This window comes from Mobula birostris, chromosome 26 (assembly GCF_030028105.1).
Source record: "Mobula birostris isolate sMobBir1 chromosome 26, sMobBir1.hap1, whole genome shotgun sequence".
NCBI lineage: Eukaryota > Metazoa > Chordata > Chondrichthyes > Myliobatiformes > Myliobatidae > Mobula > Mobula birostris.
The window spans coordinates 18,185,504-18,203,901 of NC_092395.1; the positions used below are offsets into that span (position 1 = coordinate 18,185,504).

The following is an 18,398-nucleotide window of genomic DNA, read 5'->3' on the forward strand; positions in this document are numbered from 1 at the left end:
CCTCTTCAGGCTGGATTTACCCCACGGCACGACCGCCAGTTCAGCCTCATCAAGACAGCCACTTTCAGATTGTGTTGCCAAGGCATGAAATGAAGCCCACCCACAATCAGCCCAGTAAGTACAAATGCCAGAAGCACTGGAAAGGCCAGGCCCAGCAGGAAGGCCTTGAGTATAACACCCAGGAAATTACACTCATGGATGGGGATGAAGTTTGGTGCAGGAGGTACCCGGACTTGTTGATAAAGAAGCAATATTCTCTATCGCTGTTTGCACATATCTTGTAAATAAAGCAGAAATCTATCCCACTTATCCTGGGATCTCTATGCATGCTAGGTAATAATTCAAAGGTAAGACCTAGTTCGTTATTCTCTTGCTACAGAACCGATAGAAATGTCTTTATTTATCAGATTCACCAGGAATTACCAAAGCATCTCACCATCAAGGGTCCTGATAATCACTTTATCATCTGCATTTCTGAAGCAGATTGAAGTTTACAATTTTTGAGACATCACACTGTCAAAAAATTGGATCTCAACACAAAAAGTTCTACCCATGGGCAACCTTTGTACTATTGATGCTTCTCCCCAGTTATTTATGGATGGATATATCATGGGTGGACAAAATGTTGGTGAAATTAACTTTGACAGGGTCAAAAATGAGCTCTGTGTGTTTGAAGCTTCGCTCCAGCAGATAAAGGAATATTATGGAGGGTGAGGGGAGTGGAGATGGGCACGGTGATGGTGACTTCATCCTCAACAATGCAGAAAATGGGTGATCTCAGATCATCCATCTGCTATGCTCACCAGGCAACTTCCTTTGTAGTCAATGGACAGGAAAATCAAGGAGAGTACAGGGTGTATAATGTCAGGGATCCAGCTAAATCCATTTTTACACCTTCATTTTCATCTACTTCCCTTCACGTTGCTATGACAATGTGTTCAGACCATAATGGAACAAAAGTTTTTGATAAAGTTGTTCTTTTGCGACAGACTCATACTGGTGGTTGCAACTGAAATATTTCACAACCTGACCTTGACCTTGAGGTACCTTTGGTTGAAGCTCCTTGGATATCTGTTCTGTTGAAAGATCTTGAAGACCTTGCTAAATAATGTTTTTAGTGACATCAAGTTCACAGTGGAAATTGAGGGGGAAAGCCAGCTCGCATTCTTGGATGTTCTTATCAACAGAACTAACACGGGTCAGTTACAGATATCAGTCTACAGGAAAGCAACACATACCGATCAAATTCTGAACTTCAATAGTAATCACCTGAAATGTCACAAACAATGCTGCGTTAAGACCTTTGTCAAAAGGACTGAGTCCCATTAAAACACCACAGACACAAAACTGGAAGAAGCAAAGTGCCTCTTCAAAACCTTTCAACAGAGCAGATATCCAAAAAGCTTCATAGGAAGGTACCTCAAGGTCAGAAACCCAAATATACAAACTACACAAGCGATGAATAAATTAATTGTATTGCCTTATATAAAGAACATCTCAGAAATGACATCAAGACTGCTTCAGCAACACGACATCACAGTTGCTCACAAACCAACAGTAATCTATCAAAACTCAAAGCACAACAAAATGTGACTGATAGAACAAAGTTCAGTGTAGTGACCGTGACAAGTACTACGTTGGTCAAAGAGTAAGAAAACTATTGACCAGGCTATATGAGCATCAGCTAGTGAGCAGGGGGCACAACCCACTCTTGGTAAGATCAGCTCATGAAGACAAAGAAGGACACCATTTCAAATGGACCACAGCCAGAGTCTTGACTCAAGCAAGAACAAGAAAAGAGCAAGAAATTCTTGAAGCATGGTTCTCTATAGAAGGATCCATCAACAAACACATTGACATAGATCCGATATATGAACCTTTACAGAGAAAAGAGAAACAGCAATGTCAGCAATTAATGAATGACCAGTAATCTCGGGATCTGGACACTTCCAATGGACCCCCATTGAAGCTATCCAGTCAGAATCTTCTACTGCTAAACTGTTCACAGTGTTTTGAACCAGCCAACCAGATCACGATGTCTAATCAATATTCTTTTGGACCTCAGAGGAGTATATAAGCTGGCATTCTGAGGAGACAACACCGTCAACTGCACACTGATAATGGCCTTTCGATTGGAGTCAAAATGTCTGCAAGCATTTTGCCAAGCTCAGCGACCAACCAAACTTCTAAATAGACATCCGGAGCTACCAATATTCTGCAATATTTCAAACATCAGTTAATTGGATCTTCTTTCAGTTGACCCAATGACAATCCACCATGGTATGGGAGATGTAATTCATGTCTATTCACTCTCATCCTATCTGTGTTCTGTCCCAATAACAATCTGCACCATGTATCAGTGGGATAATAATCTGGAAGGCGTGGATGGAGTGGCTAGGGAGATGACATTATTGTATTTGACCCTATCTTTACTCCTACTCTATAAACATGCATTTACCGGCACAGCTTATTAGATGAAGTAGCATTATCTGGATGGTATTAGCTCATCTCTAGCCCAGGGCAGGGCCTACTCTTTCTGATGGTGAGAAGATGGGATCTTTCTGATCTGGATTGCCCTTTCAACTTCAGCTGGTGCACTTTCTGTTCATCAGTCAAGAGAAACATCTCTTTGTTGGTTTGAGTTCTAGTACACAGCAGCATTTGAATACATTCCAATTGTGCATAACAATGGACTCTGCATTGGAGCCATTCGAGCCTCATCTGGATGTGTTTTCCTTTTTGATCCTACCCCTCAAAGTTCAAAGTCAATTTGTTACCGAAGCATTATGTGTCACTGTATACAACCTTGAGATTAATCCCACAGGAAAACAAAGAAATACAATAGAATCAACAAAAAACCTCACACAAAGACAAATAACCAACATACAAAAGGAGATAAACAATCAAATAGGAGGGGAGAAGATGACAGCGCGACGCAGCGCGCGCGGCCACTCCGAAATTATATCGGTATTTGTTAAGTAGGTACCGTGCACAATCCTGATTTGATGGAGACAGATGTGAGGAGCACGGAGGAAAATCTGGAGAAACTTCTGAAATGCCTGCTTGGCTGCCACTGCTACTGTGCGATCGAGAATCTCCGGAGGGGAAGGCCCCAAATCCTCGGCTTTACCTGTTGCTGGGGCCGAGGTCGAAGCGCTCGGCAGAGATGGTGCTCGGTGCTTGGTGTCGGAGGGCTGGTCACAGGCTCGAAGTTTTCGGACGGACTCAAGAGTCGGCTGTGGTCGGGTGCTTCCAGGGTGCTGCATCGGCAAGTTTGTGGCACTGGAGGTTCATGGCAGAGAGAGTTTTTTTCTTCCTTCTACAATCTGCATGAGATGATGAGACTTTCGAGAGACTTCGAGACCTTTTTTTACCGTGCCCATGGTCTGTTCTTTATCAAATTACGGTATTGCTTTGCACTGTTGTAAGTGTATGTTATAATTATGTAGTTTTTATCAGTTTTTCAGTATTGGTTTGTCTTGTGTTTCTGTGATATCATTCTAGAGGAACATTGTATCATTTCTTAATGCATGTGTTATTAAATGACAATAAAAGAGGACTGCGTGTCCTCATAATCTAATCTAAATAAATAAACACACACAAAATGCTGGAGGAACCCAGCAGGTCCGGGAGCATCTATGAAAAAGAGTAAGACAGTCGATGTTTTGGGCCAGGACCACCTATGGAAATAAACAGTCAGTATTTTCGGCCGAGACCTTTCCTCAGGAAGAAGGGTCTTGGTCCAAAATGTCAACTATTTATTAATTTCCATAGATGCTGCCTTCCCACTGAGTTCCTCCAGCATTTTGTGTGTGTTGCTCTGGATTTACAGCATCTGCAGACTTTCTTGTGTTTAAAAATAGGTAGATAAATAAATAATACTGAGAGCATGAGTTGGCGAGTCCTTGAAAGTGAGTCCGTAGGTTGTGGAATCAGTTCAGAGTTAAGGTTGTTCATGCTTGTTCAGGTTGTAGAGTAATAACTGTTCCTGGACTTGGTGGTGTGGGAATGAAGGTTTTTGTACCTCCTTGCCAGTGGCAGTCATGAGACAATGACATTTTATGCTCACGCCGCGTCCATAGCATGGTACTAAGTATCCCTAGCCACTTCACAGTAACATTTACAAACCAAATTCATACCAACCACATGAAGAATTATTAGTCCTTTAATCATAAGTTGGAACAATTTTATTCATGCTGGAAAAAATGGTTTAACTACATAACACCTCATAGGCCTGATTTTATTCTCACAAGACAATGGATATATTGTAAAAGAAAATCACTCCTTACTATGTACATAGTTTTCTCCTTTCGATTGGTTCTTTATTTCCCCTCTTTTCTATGTGTATACCTCAGATAAATATTATGTGGAGATTTGAGACAAATATGATTATATGATATATATGTACAGTATCTGAAATACATCTTATGGAAGTGTTTGTTTGATGATGAAATTCAATAAAAAATAAATTACAAAAAAAAAGAATTATTAGTCCTGTTGACTTGGAACGAAGAGGTAGACTTTAAGGAGCATGTTACAGAGGAAAGTGAGCTCGTGAAGCAGAAAGGCTTTTATAAGGAAGTTCAGAGATCAGTCCCCTCACATCTGATTGCACGGCTGTTCATGATGAAGTGATTACAATGCAGAGTGCTCAATGAAAGAGATTAGGGCTGAATGGAATGCTGTTTTCAAAAATCAGTGAGCCAATCCTATTCCCCTTGGACAGGTTAATGGTTGTTAGCAGTGATTAAAGAAACCTCAAAAGGAAGTCCCAACTGATCTGCTTTTGATTTATCTTGGTTTCAAAAATAAGCTTCAAAATGCACTGAACATTAAAAGCATGTCTTGCCTCATAATCGGTATGGGAATCACAATCCTTCTGTAGCCTTCAGCCTCTTTATCCACAGTCCTAATGAATCCACTCAGGATGAAGCTTTAATGATCAACAATCTGCGGTTAGGGAGAAGTCTGGAAAAGGATTTGCTAGTATTTCGTTTTTACATTACCTTATAAGTGCTACCTGTGTTGGAGAGATGATGCATATTTAGTGAGGAAGCAAGTTAGAAAGACTCATGAAATCACATTGTGTGATATTAATCACAAATACGTTAACACTTTCCTCTTAAATGTGTTAATTAAAATAACGTAAAGAAATTTCACAAAGACATTTCCCCTCCAATGAAGGGATTGAAAATGGCTTCTTCGATGTGAGAATGTGAAGGGTACTGCTACAGGTGACCGTGATTGCTGTCGCTGGATATATGTAAAGGAGAGGATCATTGCTACTTGGAAAAGAAAATTAGAATCAGAATCAGAATTAATATTATCGGCATGTATTGTGAAATTTGTTGTTATGCAGCAGTGGTACATTGCAATACATAATTTAAAAACTGTAAATCGTGGAACTGAAGTACAAAAAATTTAAATTAAATATGTAGTGCAAAAAGAGAAAAAAAAGTAGTGAGGTAGTGTTCACGGGTTCAATGTCCATTCAGAAATCTGATGACAGTGGGAAAGAAGCTGTTCCTGAATCGTTGAGTATGTGCCTTCAGACTCCAGTACCTCCTCCCTGATGGCAGCAATAAGAAGAGGGCATGTACTGTTGATGGGTGATCCTTAATGATGGATGCCTTCTTGAGCCACTGCTCCTTGAATATGTCATGCTGGGTGGGGGGGGGGAGGGGTCGCTGCGTTTTCATTCTGTCCCTGTGTTGCTCCCTGCGGAACCATTGAATCCAGGAATTCCCCGACAAAGAAAGGACACAAATTGAGATCAGAATGCTAAAGAACAGCTATGACCAATGAATGTGTAAATGTGAAGGACCAGCAGTATGCCTGTATTACTATGAATACATTAACAAGCCCGTTCCTAACAATAAATGATTCAGTGAACCCTACAAAATCAATTTTCAATGACTTAATAGCTATTTCATTATTCATTAAATTAATTAGCATTGTGAAAGGGTGTGCATAGTCTTTAAATTTGCCAGCTGTTAGAAGGATTTGCATAGATGTCGTCAACAATATGGAAAAAGCATATTATGTGTGTGTAACCTCACTTTCTATGTGTTGTTAAGGGATGATTATCAATGGTGCAGGCATTCATGCCCCTGTTTTCCCCTGCCCCTCTCCTCTTTGCCCTGCCTTTAATTGTACAGTGGTTTTGTACTTACATAGTGGCTTAACTGTGATTTATTATTGTAAGAAATAAGTAGACATGAAGCATCTTATTTAGCTGTGTGTAGTAAAGGGACTACAAGTGCAATCCCAGTTCTAAAGCAGCCATTTTGTTTTTAGGCTAAGCCACCCCATCCCAATACTCCTCCCTGACAATCCAACAGAAGCAGGAGGCCAAGTTGTGTTTGTAAAGAGAAACATAACCCATGCAGAAATAGTGTTGTTTAATCAGACAGGTACTGTTCCTGATACAAAAGTGATGCAGTCTATGGAACCAGGTGTTAGTGAAGCAGTGTAAACTGATAATATCTGATCAGCAGTAATATGCTCAAGTGAACAATCAAACCACAGAGATTCGGTTGTTGTTCAGACCAAATATCAGAATAAGGAAGAAACGTGATCTATGTGGCTTTGACTGTGGAATGATTGTTAGTTACGATGGAGCAACACGCACAAAATGCTGGAGGAACTCATCAGGCCTGGCAGCATCTATGGAAAAAAAGTACAGGTCCTGCCAAAGGGTCTCGGCCTGAAACGTCAACTGTACTTTTTTCCATAGATGCTGCCTGGACTGCTGAGTTCCTCCAGCATTTTGTGTGTGCTGCTTGAATTTCCAACGTCTTCTCTTCTTTGTGGTTAGTTAAGATGGTGTGGTTTGAGGATCTCAGAAACCGTTGACCTCCTGGGATTTCTCTAGAGTTTACAAAGAATGCCGCAAATAAATAAAAAAAAGCATCCAATGAGTGGCAGTAATGTGGGCAAGAATGCCTTGCTAATGAGAGGTCAGTGGAGAATGGCCAGATTGGTTCAAGCTGACAGGAAGGCGACAGTAACTCAAATAACTACATGTTACAATAGTGATGTGCAGAAAAGCATCGCTGAACACACAATACGCTGAACCTTGAAGTGGAGGGGCTACAGCAACAGAAGACCACACTAGGTTCCACTCCTGTACCCAGTAAACAAGCCACTGAGAGTATATCCTCGTCTTTCCCCATCTATCAAAGAAAACCATTGCGCAAACAATCTCGGCTTTCTGATAGTGTAATAATCTTTCTCTCCTCTTTTAGGCAGCAGGGAGAATGTTTTAATTGTTGAGTTCCTGAGCAGAAGCTCCTTTAATGCTGTTGGTATTAAGCAAGGTAAAGGACGACGCTAAATCTGATTCATGGAGGTAATTGCTGTCTGCATTTGATCTAGGTTACTGTAGAAGATGTAAGAAATCAAAAGGAAAATCTCAAAGGATTCAACAGTACTGCCAGAAAGATTTTGGTAAGACTTAATAAGCCATTACTTTAAAAGTAACACGACCTAATTACATGATATATAAATTATTTTCTGGACTCGTGCTGAGAAAGGGTACTAATGTGAGATGGAATCGAAGAATTGCTAATTGTCTTTTTCTTTTATGCAAAGCAGCACTATTTAATGAATTCACACATCTTAAGAAGAACTCTTGCTCAAAGAAAGAATGGAGTACAGAGTTCTGCCACAATACATTTGCCTTAAACGTGCCCTGTCCTCGTTTGCACTGGCACTCCTGTTGTAGTGCAGGATCAGCAAGTTGCTTTTCTTCGTTCCTTAGACTTATGCAAAGTTGGATACAAGGTGTCAAAATGAGCAAGTGTTTGATGATTCTGGGTCTGTACTCACTAGCATTTTGAAGAATGGGGGCGGGGGTGGTGGGGAGTCTTATTAATCATACCAAATAATATAAGGGATTGATAGAGTGGACCTGGAGAGGTTGTTTCCAATAGGGGGAGAGTAAGAGCAGAGGGCTCAGCTTCAAAATAGAAGGACGTCTCTTTAGAACTGAGATATGAAGGATTTTCTTTAGCTAGAGGGTGGTGAATCTGTGGAATTTATTGCCACAGACAGCTGTGGATGCCAAATCATTGGCTATATTTAAAGCGGAGACTGATAGTACCATGTTTAACCTCTCAATTTATCTTTTATTTATTCTTTCTAATTGTTGAATGTTGTTCTTTTTTGTTGCATGTCATACTCTATTCAACACACCACAGCAAATCCCTAATACATGTAATGCATATGGCGAATAAAGTTGATGGGTTCTTTATTAGTTCGGGTATTAAAGGTTACAGGGAAAAAGCAGGAGAATGGGGCTGAGAGGATTAATAAATTAGCCATGATCGAATGGCACAGCAGACTGGATACGGCGAATGACCAGATTCTGCTCCCATGTCCTATGGCCTTATTGTCTGAGTGGATTACTGAAGGCCTCTAAAAGCCAGATGTACTATGAAAGACCCTCAATGAAATCTGGCTTGTCCCATTCTCGGCTCAGGGAGTAGGTGTTCAGCCTTGATGTCTTTATATAAGTACAAAGAAAAGAATTGACCAGGGTTCTATTTATTCATTATATGTTGGATATTGACCGGCAAATTTATATAATAAATTTATTCTCCTTTGAACCTTGAATCCTTCACTTAAAAATGCATAACACAAGGGGATTCCAGCCTCTCCTTATAACAAAGCCCTCCGATCTCAGTAACATCCTCGTAAATCTCTTTTTTACACCCTCTCCAATTTTACCATATCCTTCCTACAACAGAGTAATCACACCAAAGGTGGTCTTATCAACATATTCAACTCCTGTTCCTAGTATTTAACTGATGTGCCAAGTACTTTCTTCACCACCCTGTCTACCTGTTTCATTAATTTCAAGGAGCTATGTACAAGCCTGGTCGTATGGATAACTAGTATTTGTCACAGTTCCTGGTTATGCGACAGCTGATGCCATGCAGAGAATCTCTGAAGAGAATTGATAATGGCAGGGGTCACCCATCCCGTAAAGACACTGCTTAGAAAAAGCCAATGGCAAGCCACTTCTGTAGAAAAATTTGCCACGAACAATTATGGTCATAGGACCATGATCACCTACATCATATAACACAGCACATAAAGATAAAGATAATGGTGATAATGTCTCTTTACCTCTCTTCCTAAGTTAAGCAAAGGTTTGTTTTTCTGGCAAAGGAATGTGTAATCCCGGGAGGCTTGAGGAAAGGAATATAGAGTTATAGAAAAGTACAGCTCAGAAACAGGCCCTTCAGCCCATCTAGTCCATGCCAAAACCACTTAAACTACTTACTCCCATCAACCTGCAACTGGACCACAGCTCTCCATACCCCTACCATCCATGTACCTATCCAAAGTCCTCTTAAATGTTGAAAATGAGCTTGCATGCACCATTTTTGCTGGTAACTCATTCCACAATCTCATGACCATCTGAGTGAAGTTGTTTCTCCTCATGTTCCCCTTTAACTTTTCACCTTTCACCTTTAACCCATGACCTCCAGTTGTAGTCCCACCCAACCTCAGTGGAAAAAGCCTGCTTGCATTTACCCTATCTATACCCCTCATAATTTTGAACAGCTCTTTAAAATCTCCTCTCAATCTTCTACATTTCAAGGAATAAAATTCTAACATATTCAATCTTTCTTTATAACGCATGTCCTCCAGACCTGGCATCATCCTCGTAAATTTTCTTTGTACTCTTTCAATGTTATTTAAATCTTTCCTGTAGGTAGGTGACCAAAACTATACACAATACTCCAAATTAGACCTCGCCAATGTCTTAAACAATGTCAACATAACATCCCATCTCCTGTAATCAATACCTTGATTTGTGAAAAGATGTGAAAGATTACCATGTTTATAAAACATCATCAACTTTATTCTGTGTAAGTAGGGGATGTTGATAGAGTGGTTAGTCAAGCATGTTTGGACCCTAGCTTTATAAATAGAGACACGACATACAGAAGCAGTGAAGTAATACTCAACCAATAGAAAATAGTTAGCTGGGGTTTCCATTACTGATCACCATACTTTAAGAAGGATGCTGAGAAGACTTACCAGATTGGTTCCAATGACTATTTTCACCCAGTTTTCAAGGTAGAACTAGTGAGGCTGAGGATGTTCTCCTTGGTGCAGTGAAGATTGAGGGGAGGTTTGAGAGATATCGACATATTTAAAGAGAAGAGTTCCAATCAGTAGATAACTTAGGGACCAGGGCACCCAGTGTTAATGTCTTGAGAAATTGGCACAAGGGAAGGTGATAGTTTTTTTTAATGGAGTGTGTGGTTATGACCTGCCAGTGGAGGCTTTCAAAGGGGAATCAAATGGGCAATTGAGGGAAAGTAATTTGCAAGACCATGGGGAAAGTGTGGATGAATGAGACTGATGGAATTATTCGTCATGGATTCAATGTGCCTGACGATTCTGTGACTCTTTCTTAACAGTTTTTCGTGGAAGAATCCTTGGGAAGAAGATTGTGGGTTCAGAGACTCGATACGATGTGCAAGTCAAGGAAACGTACAAGAACCAATACCCAATAGTTCACAGGGAATATGTCTGGGTGCCAAACACATGTGACTGTCCCTACATTCTAGAGAAGCGAGAGTACATCATGATGGCAAGGAGGCACGTGAACTTTGAGCAGACACTGAACCGAATCCTTTTGGAACACAACAGCTTTGTGAGACTCTGGCAGCCCAGGGAAGACATGCTGATGCGAGACATGGACAAGTACTGCCAACGGTACTCCTAAGGGAATGTTTACCATGACAAAGAATTTAAAACCTAATGCTTTATTGGTTTATATATGGAAAGAGCTCTCGACACTGTGTAAGGAAACTATATAATTTCATCGAATACATTTAACCAGCCATTTGAAGCCTATGTTATGCATCACTTTCTAAACCAACAATAGCAGTCACTGGAGGATATTACGCAATGATGTTTCTATGGGTCAAAACAAAAATGTGTCGCACTGAATTATTAGAAATTAGTTATTATAGCTGTTTTATTCTGGCCTAGCTGAAGTGAAACACAGCAAGTCTTCACATTGGAAGGAGCAGTCAGACAACGTTTGAAGTTGATATACAGTTAATTCTGAACAACAGTACATGTTCTGACACCAGGAATGTTCTCTATGATGAACCTTTGCACCATTACACCCAAGATTGTCTATAATCACATGAGATTCTGCAGATGCTGGAAATCCAGGGCAACACACACAAAATGCTGGAAGAACTCAGAAGCCCAGCAGATTGTCTGTAATGGCAGAAGCTATGTATTCAAGGGAGCACAACGACAGTAACATTGCTGAACCTCAAATTAATGCACTTAATTGATGCACCCCAGGTATTCAACACGTCCACTCTCTGAAAGGTGCTTCCATCTTTGGACAGATTTTCGTTACTTTCTTTAAATATCACCAGTCTACAGAATACCTGATATGTTCTGAATTTTGGGTGATGAATTGTATGCCTGGTCCAATCCTCTTATTACAACTATTTAAGTTCATGTATTATCTGTCTCACTAGTAAAATGAGGCTCATCACTTTGCATGGTACTTGACGTATCTAAGCATCAAAGACTTCTAAGAAAACATTTTGTTGTTCACCCTGATATTAAAATTGTCAGATATTAATTATCTTAAATCATTTCACTTCTGTTTTTCATGTATATTCACCTAATGAAAACATATTTAATATCATCTACAAAGACTATAAAAGTACTAGACAGATTCTATTATGTTATATAGCATATCTTTCACAACAAAATCAAAGACCTGCATCTATGCATGTCTCTAATGGAAACTTAAACAAGGGATTCAAAAGTTGTGAATTAAAATAACCATGAAAGACATAATTTGTGGCAGCTGTAGAAAATACTTATTCAGTAATCATTTATGTTTCTTCATCAAGTATTTAATTCTTAACCAGAATTGGGTACATTCAGGGCTTGGAAAAGCAGGTGGGTGTTGTGCTTGTGTGTGAGTTGCGCAAGAGGGATGGTGGAAACAGAGAACAATGACTGCCGAGGAACAGTGAGGATATGAAGAGATTTAGAACAAAGAATATGAAAAATATTGTGCTATTTAAAAGGAAAGGAGAAATAGGACAGCAAAGGGCAGAAATCAAAAGATAGCATTAATAATTCAGTGGCTCAAAGAATGAGTTTTAACTTGGAAAAAGGTATGTGAACAGGTGAATGCTGGCAGATAAGTGGAAAAGAATGGTTGAACAAATTACAAAGGATGTTAAGTTTATTGATATATCTAGAGAAGCATCTAAAGTGACCTGGTGACACCACCTGACATTCTTGGTTAGCTCCTGATGATGGGAGGAGCTCTCTATCTACACCAAGGGCTCTATGTAGCAAAGTTCTACAGCTGAGCTTCAACTTCTAATAAAGGATGTGTGTGTAAAGCCTTCACATGTTGTTCTTGAGAAAATAACAGTCATAAGGTTCTATGGCAAGCAAACAGGCCCTTCGGCCTACTGAATCTATGTTGGCTACCAATCACTCATTTGCACTACCCCTTTACTAATTCTTCTCCACATATAGCCTAAGCAGCTGAGCCAAGCTCAATCCATTTCTGTTTTACTCTCTCATGTATCACTGCAAGAGGAAGTTAGCATTTTTTTTTATTCTATGAGCTGTCAGAAGCACCCATTAAATCTGATCTGAAAGTGAACAGGTTTGATTTGTGTCAAGGTAAATCACATGAGACACTAACTCCCAAATTTCAAGTTATTTTGAGTTCTCTCTGCTCTGTTTGTACAGCCCCTACTGTAACCTCCTTGAACAAGTTTGAGTGTTGGGGAAAGTGACTTAGAGAATTTGAGAGTATCACATACATCAGTTTAATTTGATTTGAATTAATAAGGCAGTGACAGAAAATATCCCCCTGGTCATTAATAACAGCAGGCATCACTGCCAACCCAGAAAGCACAAAATCTTCGTCAAAGCCAAAGACAAACCATGATCTCAGCCGAGATCACCAGCTGGCTTGGTCACCATAGTGTCTGACTGGCAACTGAAACTCATTCTTGGCAAACAACTAAAGTTCCTTGACTTCATTGCATCATCATCCCTGAGGCCTGACATGGTCGTTCTGGCCAGAACCTCGAAGCAGGTGGCCATGCTAGAACTGACAGTTCCTTGGGAAGACCGGATTGAGGAGGCGTTTGAACATAAGAAAGCCAAATACCAGGAGCTGGTGGAGCAGTGCCAGGGACAGGGGTAGAGGGCATGACGTGAGCCTATAGAGGTGGGGTGTAGAGATCTTGCTTAGCTGATCACTGTGCAGATCCTACTCTCTCCTTGGCATTGCAAGGCCTGCAAAGAAAAGAGCCACTAGGACCATCACAGAGGCTGCCTAGCAAGCCTCCAAATGGCTATGCATCAAGAGGTGTGACCCATGGACCAATGTTGCTGGAACTCAAGCCAGGGTCTGATCTACTCTGGCTGGGATGCTTGGGTGAGAGTGTCTGATGTTGAAAGACCTGAAACACCCAACGACTCCAGGTTACATCACTGATGATGTGACCCAATGCATCCTAGGGTGTGTCCCAGCATCATTTCACCTCACTGTGTCCATGAATTTAGGACTAAATAATGATAAGATCAAAATAACAGCAAGAAATTTGACCTTGGGCTTGTACAATAACCATGCACTACAGTAAAACTATCCCATGCTACACTTCTGAAGCTCTGTTCCATTGATGTCAGTGTAGGATGCATCCTGAATCGTATGAGATTTAGTACATGTAATGTAACTAAGGATGAATTTCTCCTTCCAAGGAATGGTTTGGAAAATGTGAAAGAACAGCACTCATTGTGGTCTCTAAAAGAGGAATGTGTATTCAAGGTAAAACAATTAAAAAAGGATTCTGAACCAAGCAGACTCTCTGAAAGAAACATACATAGATGCACTCTACTGTTACTGCCGTAAGTCTCTTTCAACACTTGCACTTCTTTCTGTGCCTTGAAGTTCCAAGGTAACATGATGCTATTGGTTCTGCCGCACTTTAAGTTCAGGCATTAAACGTTCACGAGACAGAGAGAGTTAACACCCATCCAATGAACCCAAATCAGGAGATTATAGTTTCTTCATGACAACGTCCATCCACAAATCATTTGAAGTCATTCAGCTTTTTACTTCCCTTGGGAATATTTTTGCTTCCTACTCATTTCTGTTAGAACCTCTTCAGGCTCTTATCAGTGGATTTCATTTATTAACACAGTGCTGTAATCTAACATCAGTTAATTCAATGTATAGAGATTAGTGAGGAATATTTTTAGCTCTCGGTGAAAATATATAAGCTGCCAATAATAACAGGTGATTCATTAAAATATACAGTATCCTTTTTGAAGTAATTGTTGGATATTCAACATGTGTAAATAAAAATGGCAATAGTTTGGGTAGTAGGCTGAGGAATAGTACAGTATTTTCTACTAAAACTTGCATTTATATAGATGGTTTCAGAAAATGCAACACACTTTTGAAGTGCTATAGGATAGTAAACTCAGTGGACTGTTTGTGTACAGGAGCTTCCACAAAAGCAGTAAAATCAAATAATTTATCAATCTTTGTGATGTTGGGTGAAAACATTAATGTACTGCAGATCCTATAAACAAGATGTGGCAGTTCACTTAATCAATCATAAACTACACATGAAATATTATGTTTGCTTAATGTACTCTGGGATAAATTCCAAGACATGAGGATTAAGATTTAAGATAAGATTAGCTTTATTTGCTAAATATATAGTGAAATGCACTATTTGTGCCAATGACCAACACGGTCCAAAGATACGTTGGGGACTGCTGCAGGCGTTGACATGCTTCCAGCACCAACATACCACGCCTACAACTTACAAACTCTGAGATTTTTGAAATGTGTGAGGAAACTAGAGCACCCGAAGGAAATCTATGCAGCCTCGGGGAGAAAGTACAAACTCCTTACAGATTGCAGTGGGAATTGAATCTCGATCTTCTGACTGCTGGTACTGTAAAGCATCAAACTAACCGCTGGTCTACCATGCTACCCAATGTAGCGGTGGAATGGGGGGAGGGGGGTGCAGAATAAAGATTCCTTGGTCCATGGCATAAAAAAGTTTGAGAATCCTTACTCTAAACCCAAAAGACCATCATATGAGCATTAATATTGACAGGTTCAGAAGTACTTTTGGAATTTTCATAAGAATAATAAGCAAAAAATCTATTTCAATTGGTGATAGAATCATATAGCACAAAACAGATCTTTCAGCCCTACGTCCATACCAACCATGATAGCCATCTAAGCTAGTCCCTTTTGTCTGCATTTGACTCATATCCCTCCATGTAGCTGCCCAAATCTCTTTTAAATATTGTTATTGTACCTTCCTCAACATTTCCTAATCATGTAGCTGACCAAATGTATTTTAAATATTGTTATTGTACCTGCCTCAACTACTTCCTCTGGCAGCTTGTTCCATATACTGTATGTACAGCCTGCATGTGATAAAGTTGCCCCTCAGGCTCCTATTAAATCATTCCCCTCTCACCTTAAACTTATGCCTACTAGTTCTTGATTTCCCAAACCTTGGGTAAAGACTGAATATATTTACCCTATCTATGCCCCTCATGATTTTATGTTCTTATGTAAGGTCACTCCTCAGTCTCCTAATCTACAAAAAAATGAAGCCCTAGCCTGTCCAAATGCTCCCGATAACTCAGTTATCCGTGTAAATCTTATCTGCACTCTTACCAGCTAAGTAGCATCTTTCTAAAAGCAGGATGACAAAACTGAATGCACCCTCAACAACATCTGGTGTAACTGCAACATGACATCCTCACCTCCATAATCAATTGCCTGAATGAAAAAAAAGCCTTCCCCACCACCCTGTCTACTTGTGACACCACTTCCAAGGAACTACAGTATGTATTTGTACTCCTGAGTCCCTCTGTTCCACAACATCCCCCAGGGCCTTACTGTTTCCTGCAAGGATCCTACACTGGTTTGGCTTCCCAAACACTTCACACCCATGTGAATTAAATTTTATTTGACATTTCTTAGTCCACTTGCCCAGCTGATCAAGATCCCACTATAATTCTTAATAGCCTTATTAACAGTGTGCAATGTGATGGATATTCACTGTCCAGGGCTGGGTGGGAGGATACAGCTTTTTTGCCAAGCTCAGCTTTCTAACACAGCAGCTGTCCCTTCCTAATGCGAGGGTCAAAGAGTTGTTTGTGAGTAGGTAAACTCCCAACCCTTATTCCTTGTTCAAATTCCTGCTGTAAACAAGTACCAGTCTTCAGTTCTTAATGTACATCGCAAGCAATAAGCAAACTGAAGTTAAAATTACAGCTTTGCAAACCAACAGCACAGTCTATGAAGCATGGGATGCTGCCCCACGACACAGGGCTGACTGCCCAAGAGATGCAGTGGAAGACAATGGAGTTATGTTAACTGAGCCTGCATCAAACCAGACATTGGCTAAGTTGCTTAGTTCAAGGAAGCTTGCAGACCAGACTGATACTATCACATAGCACATCAAGTAGCTCATCTATTAATAGTTGGGAGATTTGAGTAATCAGAATGTCAACCCTCACCGTGTTAGTTTTGGTTAATCTTAGGATCTCTATCCCCAGAAGCTCTTAGACCATCTGTGTGAATTAGAAAGAAAGAAGTATCTAAAAAAAATCACATGCATGTGAAGTAATCAAGTAGAAAAGAAGTATAAATGTAGGAGAGGAGTCAGGCTTGTTAGGAATGGTCAAGGGGCAACAAGAAGAATGAAAGAAAGACAGGATGAGGATAATCCATTTCTCTGCCTTCGACTTGTGCCACGGATGACTCGTTCATCTGCAACTCGTTGGTATGTCTTTTTAGAATATGGAAATTATACCTGTATTTTGGAAATCCTTTGTGTTTTAGAAATCACTTGTAATTTGGAAAGCATTTATAAGATAGAAATCCTGTGTGAGTTTAAAATGTGTTTTAAGAATTTTGTCTAGATTTAAATGTGTTTCACTACAAATAAATGAACTATGTTTAAACTATGTTAGCTGGAAGTATTTCCTCTTTGGTAGTGGGGGATGGGGGACCCAGTGCTCAAGTAGTGAGTATTTGCTGTTAAAAATGCTAAGGAGGATAAACAGGAAAATTATCTAGCCTTTGAAAAGTAGGTGGCTACAGTATAACCTCCTTCTAGTGGGAATATCCATAGCTATCTATATTAGATATTGCTTAAGATTTTCATTTGAGTTTAAAACTTTGTGGACCACAAACCCAAACGATCACAGTGATACCTCCTGTTTTAGTCCATGTTGAGAATATATATAACTCTCTCCTGACAGGGAGATGTGCTGACGTAAACAGACCTGTCGTGATGTTGACTGTCCTACCAGAATAAACTGCGAGAGAATACTTTTCAGTTTTTTTAACACAACAGAGCTGATGCATGAGATTAAGAGCATGGCTTCTTCAAAGAGTTGTTCTGCACAGTAGGACAGAGCAGCAATTTCAGCTCTTCGCTGGTTAGTGTATCTCTGTTTGTTTCATGTATCATACTGCTTCTCCAAGGATCGTCACCTTGTCATGGTGAGAAGCGTGTGAGTTTCTGAAACCCTGAGAGCGAAGTAATCTGGATCTTAACCCCCGCTAGGGTCATCTGGAGTGGTAAGGTCAAGAGGGAGTTCCAGACAAAGAGTGATCCAACCAAAACCTCAACGGTGGAGTGGTTGGAAGCTGATGACACATCACATTGATAGTGAAGGGTCACCTGCTGTCTTGCATTTCATGCCACTGGACCTTGAGCCCGATCTGTGAAGGATTGTGTGGTGACTGCCCAGGCATCGGCCTCCCCACGTTAAACAAAGTCACACACAGGCATTCTCCATTAGGGGAATAACCGCCCGGGAGAATATCCTGAGTGATTGCACTACTAATATAATGCATCATCTTTTAACCTGCTTATTTTGTGCCTGTGAATTGTTTTATTTTTTCCTTTGGGTTTCATTACTGATCGCTGTAAAATGACTCAGCAACATGAGCTTCATGTGCAATATTGTCATGGGAGCTGAGACACCTTGATAGCCATTTATTTGCTGAACAAATCCTCACTTGCACTTGGTCATCTAAACTCAGATCAGCGGCTCTCTGAATTTCCCCAAAAGTGAGGGCTATACCTGTGAGAACATAGGCAATGCCAATAGGTGGTAGGCTGCTCACCCATTGCTCCATCATTCACACTTTAAAGTTCAAAGTTCAAATTTCACCGTAATTTTATTATCAAAGTACACTTATGTCACCATATACAACCCTGAGATTGACTTTTTTGTAGTCATGCGCAGTAAGTACAAGAAACAACAGAATCAATTTAGTCAATGAAGAGCTTCTTGAAGTATGCATCTTCACAGAA

General features: G+C 40.2%; 1 protein-coding gene across 1 annotated transcript in view; it reads left to right on the forward strand.

Moving 5' to 3' along the window:
- Positions 1-11,853, forward strand: part of adamtsl5 (ADAMTS like 5) — a 139,538-nt gene extending 127,685 nt beyond the window's left edge. The window contains exons 11-13 of the mRNA XM_072244513.1: positions 10-114; positions 7,378-7,449; positions 10,440-11,853. Coding sequence (XP_072100614.1) covers positions 10-114; positions 7,378-7,449; positions 10,440-10,747 — 485 coding nt within the window. The 3' untranslated portion in view covers positions 10,748-11,853. The remainder of the gene's footprint in view (positions 1-9; positions 115-7,377; positions 7,450-10,439) is intronic.
- The last annotated feature ends 6,545 nt before the right edge of the window (positions 11,854-18,398 follow it).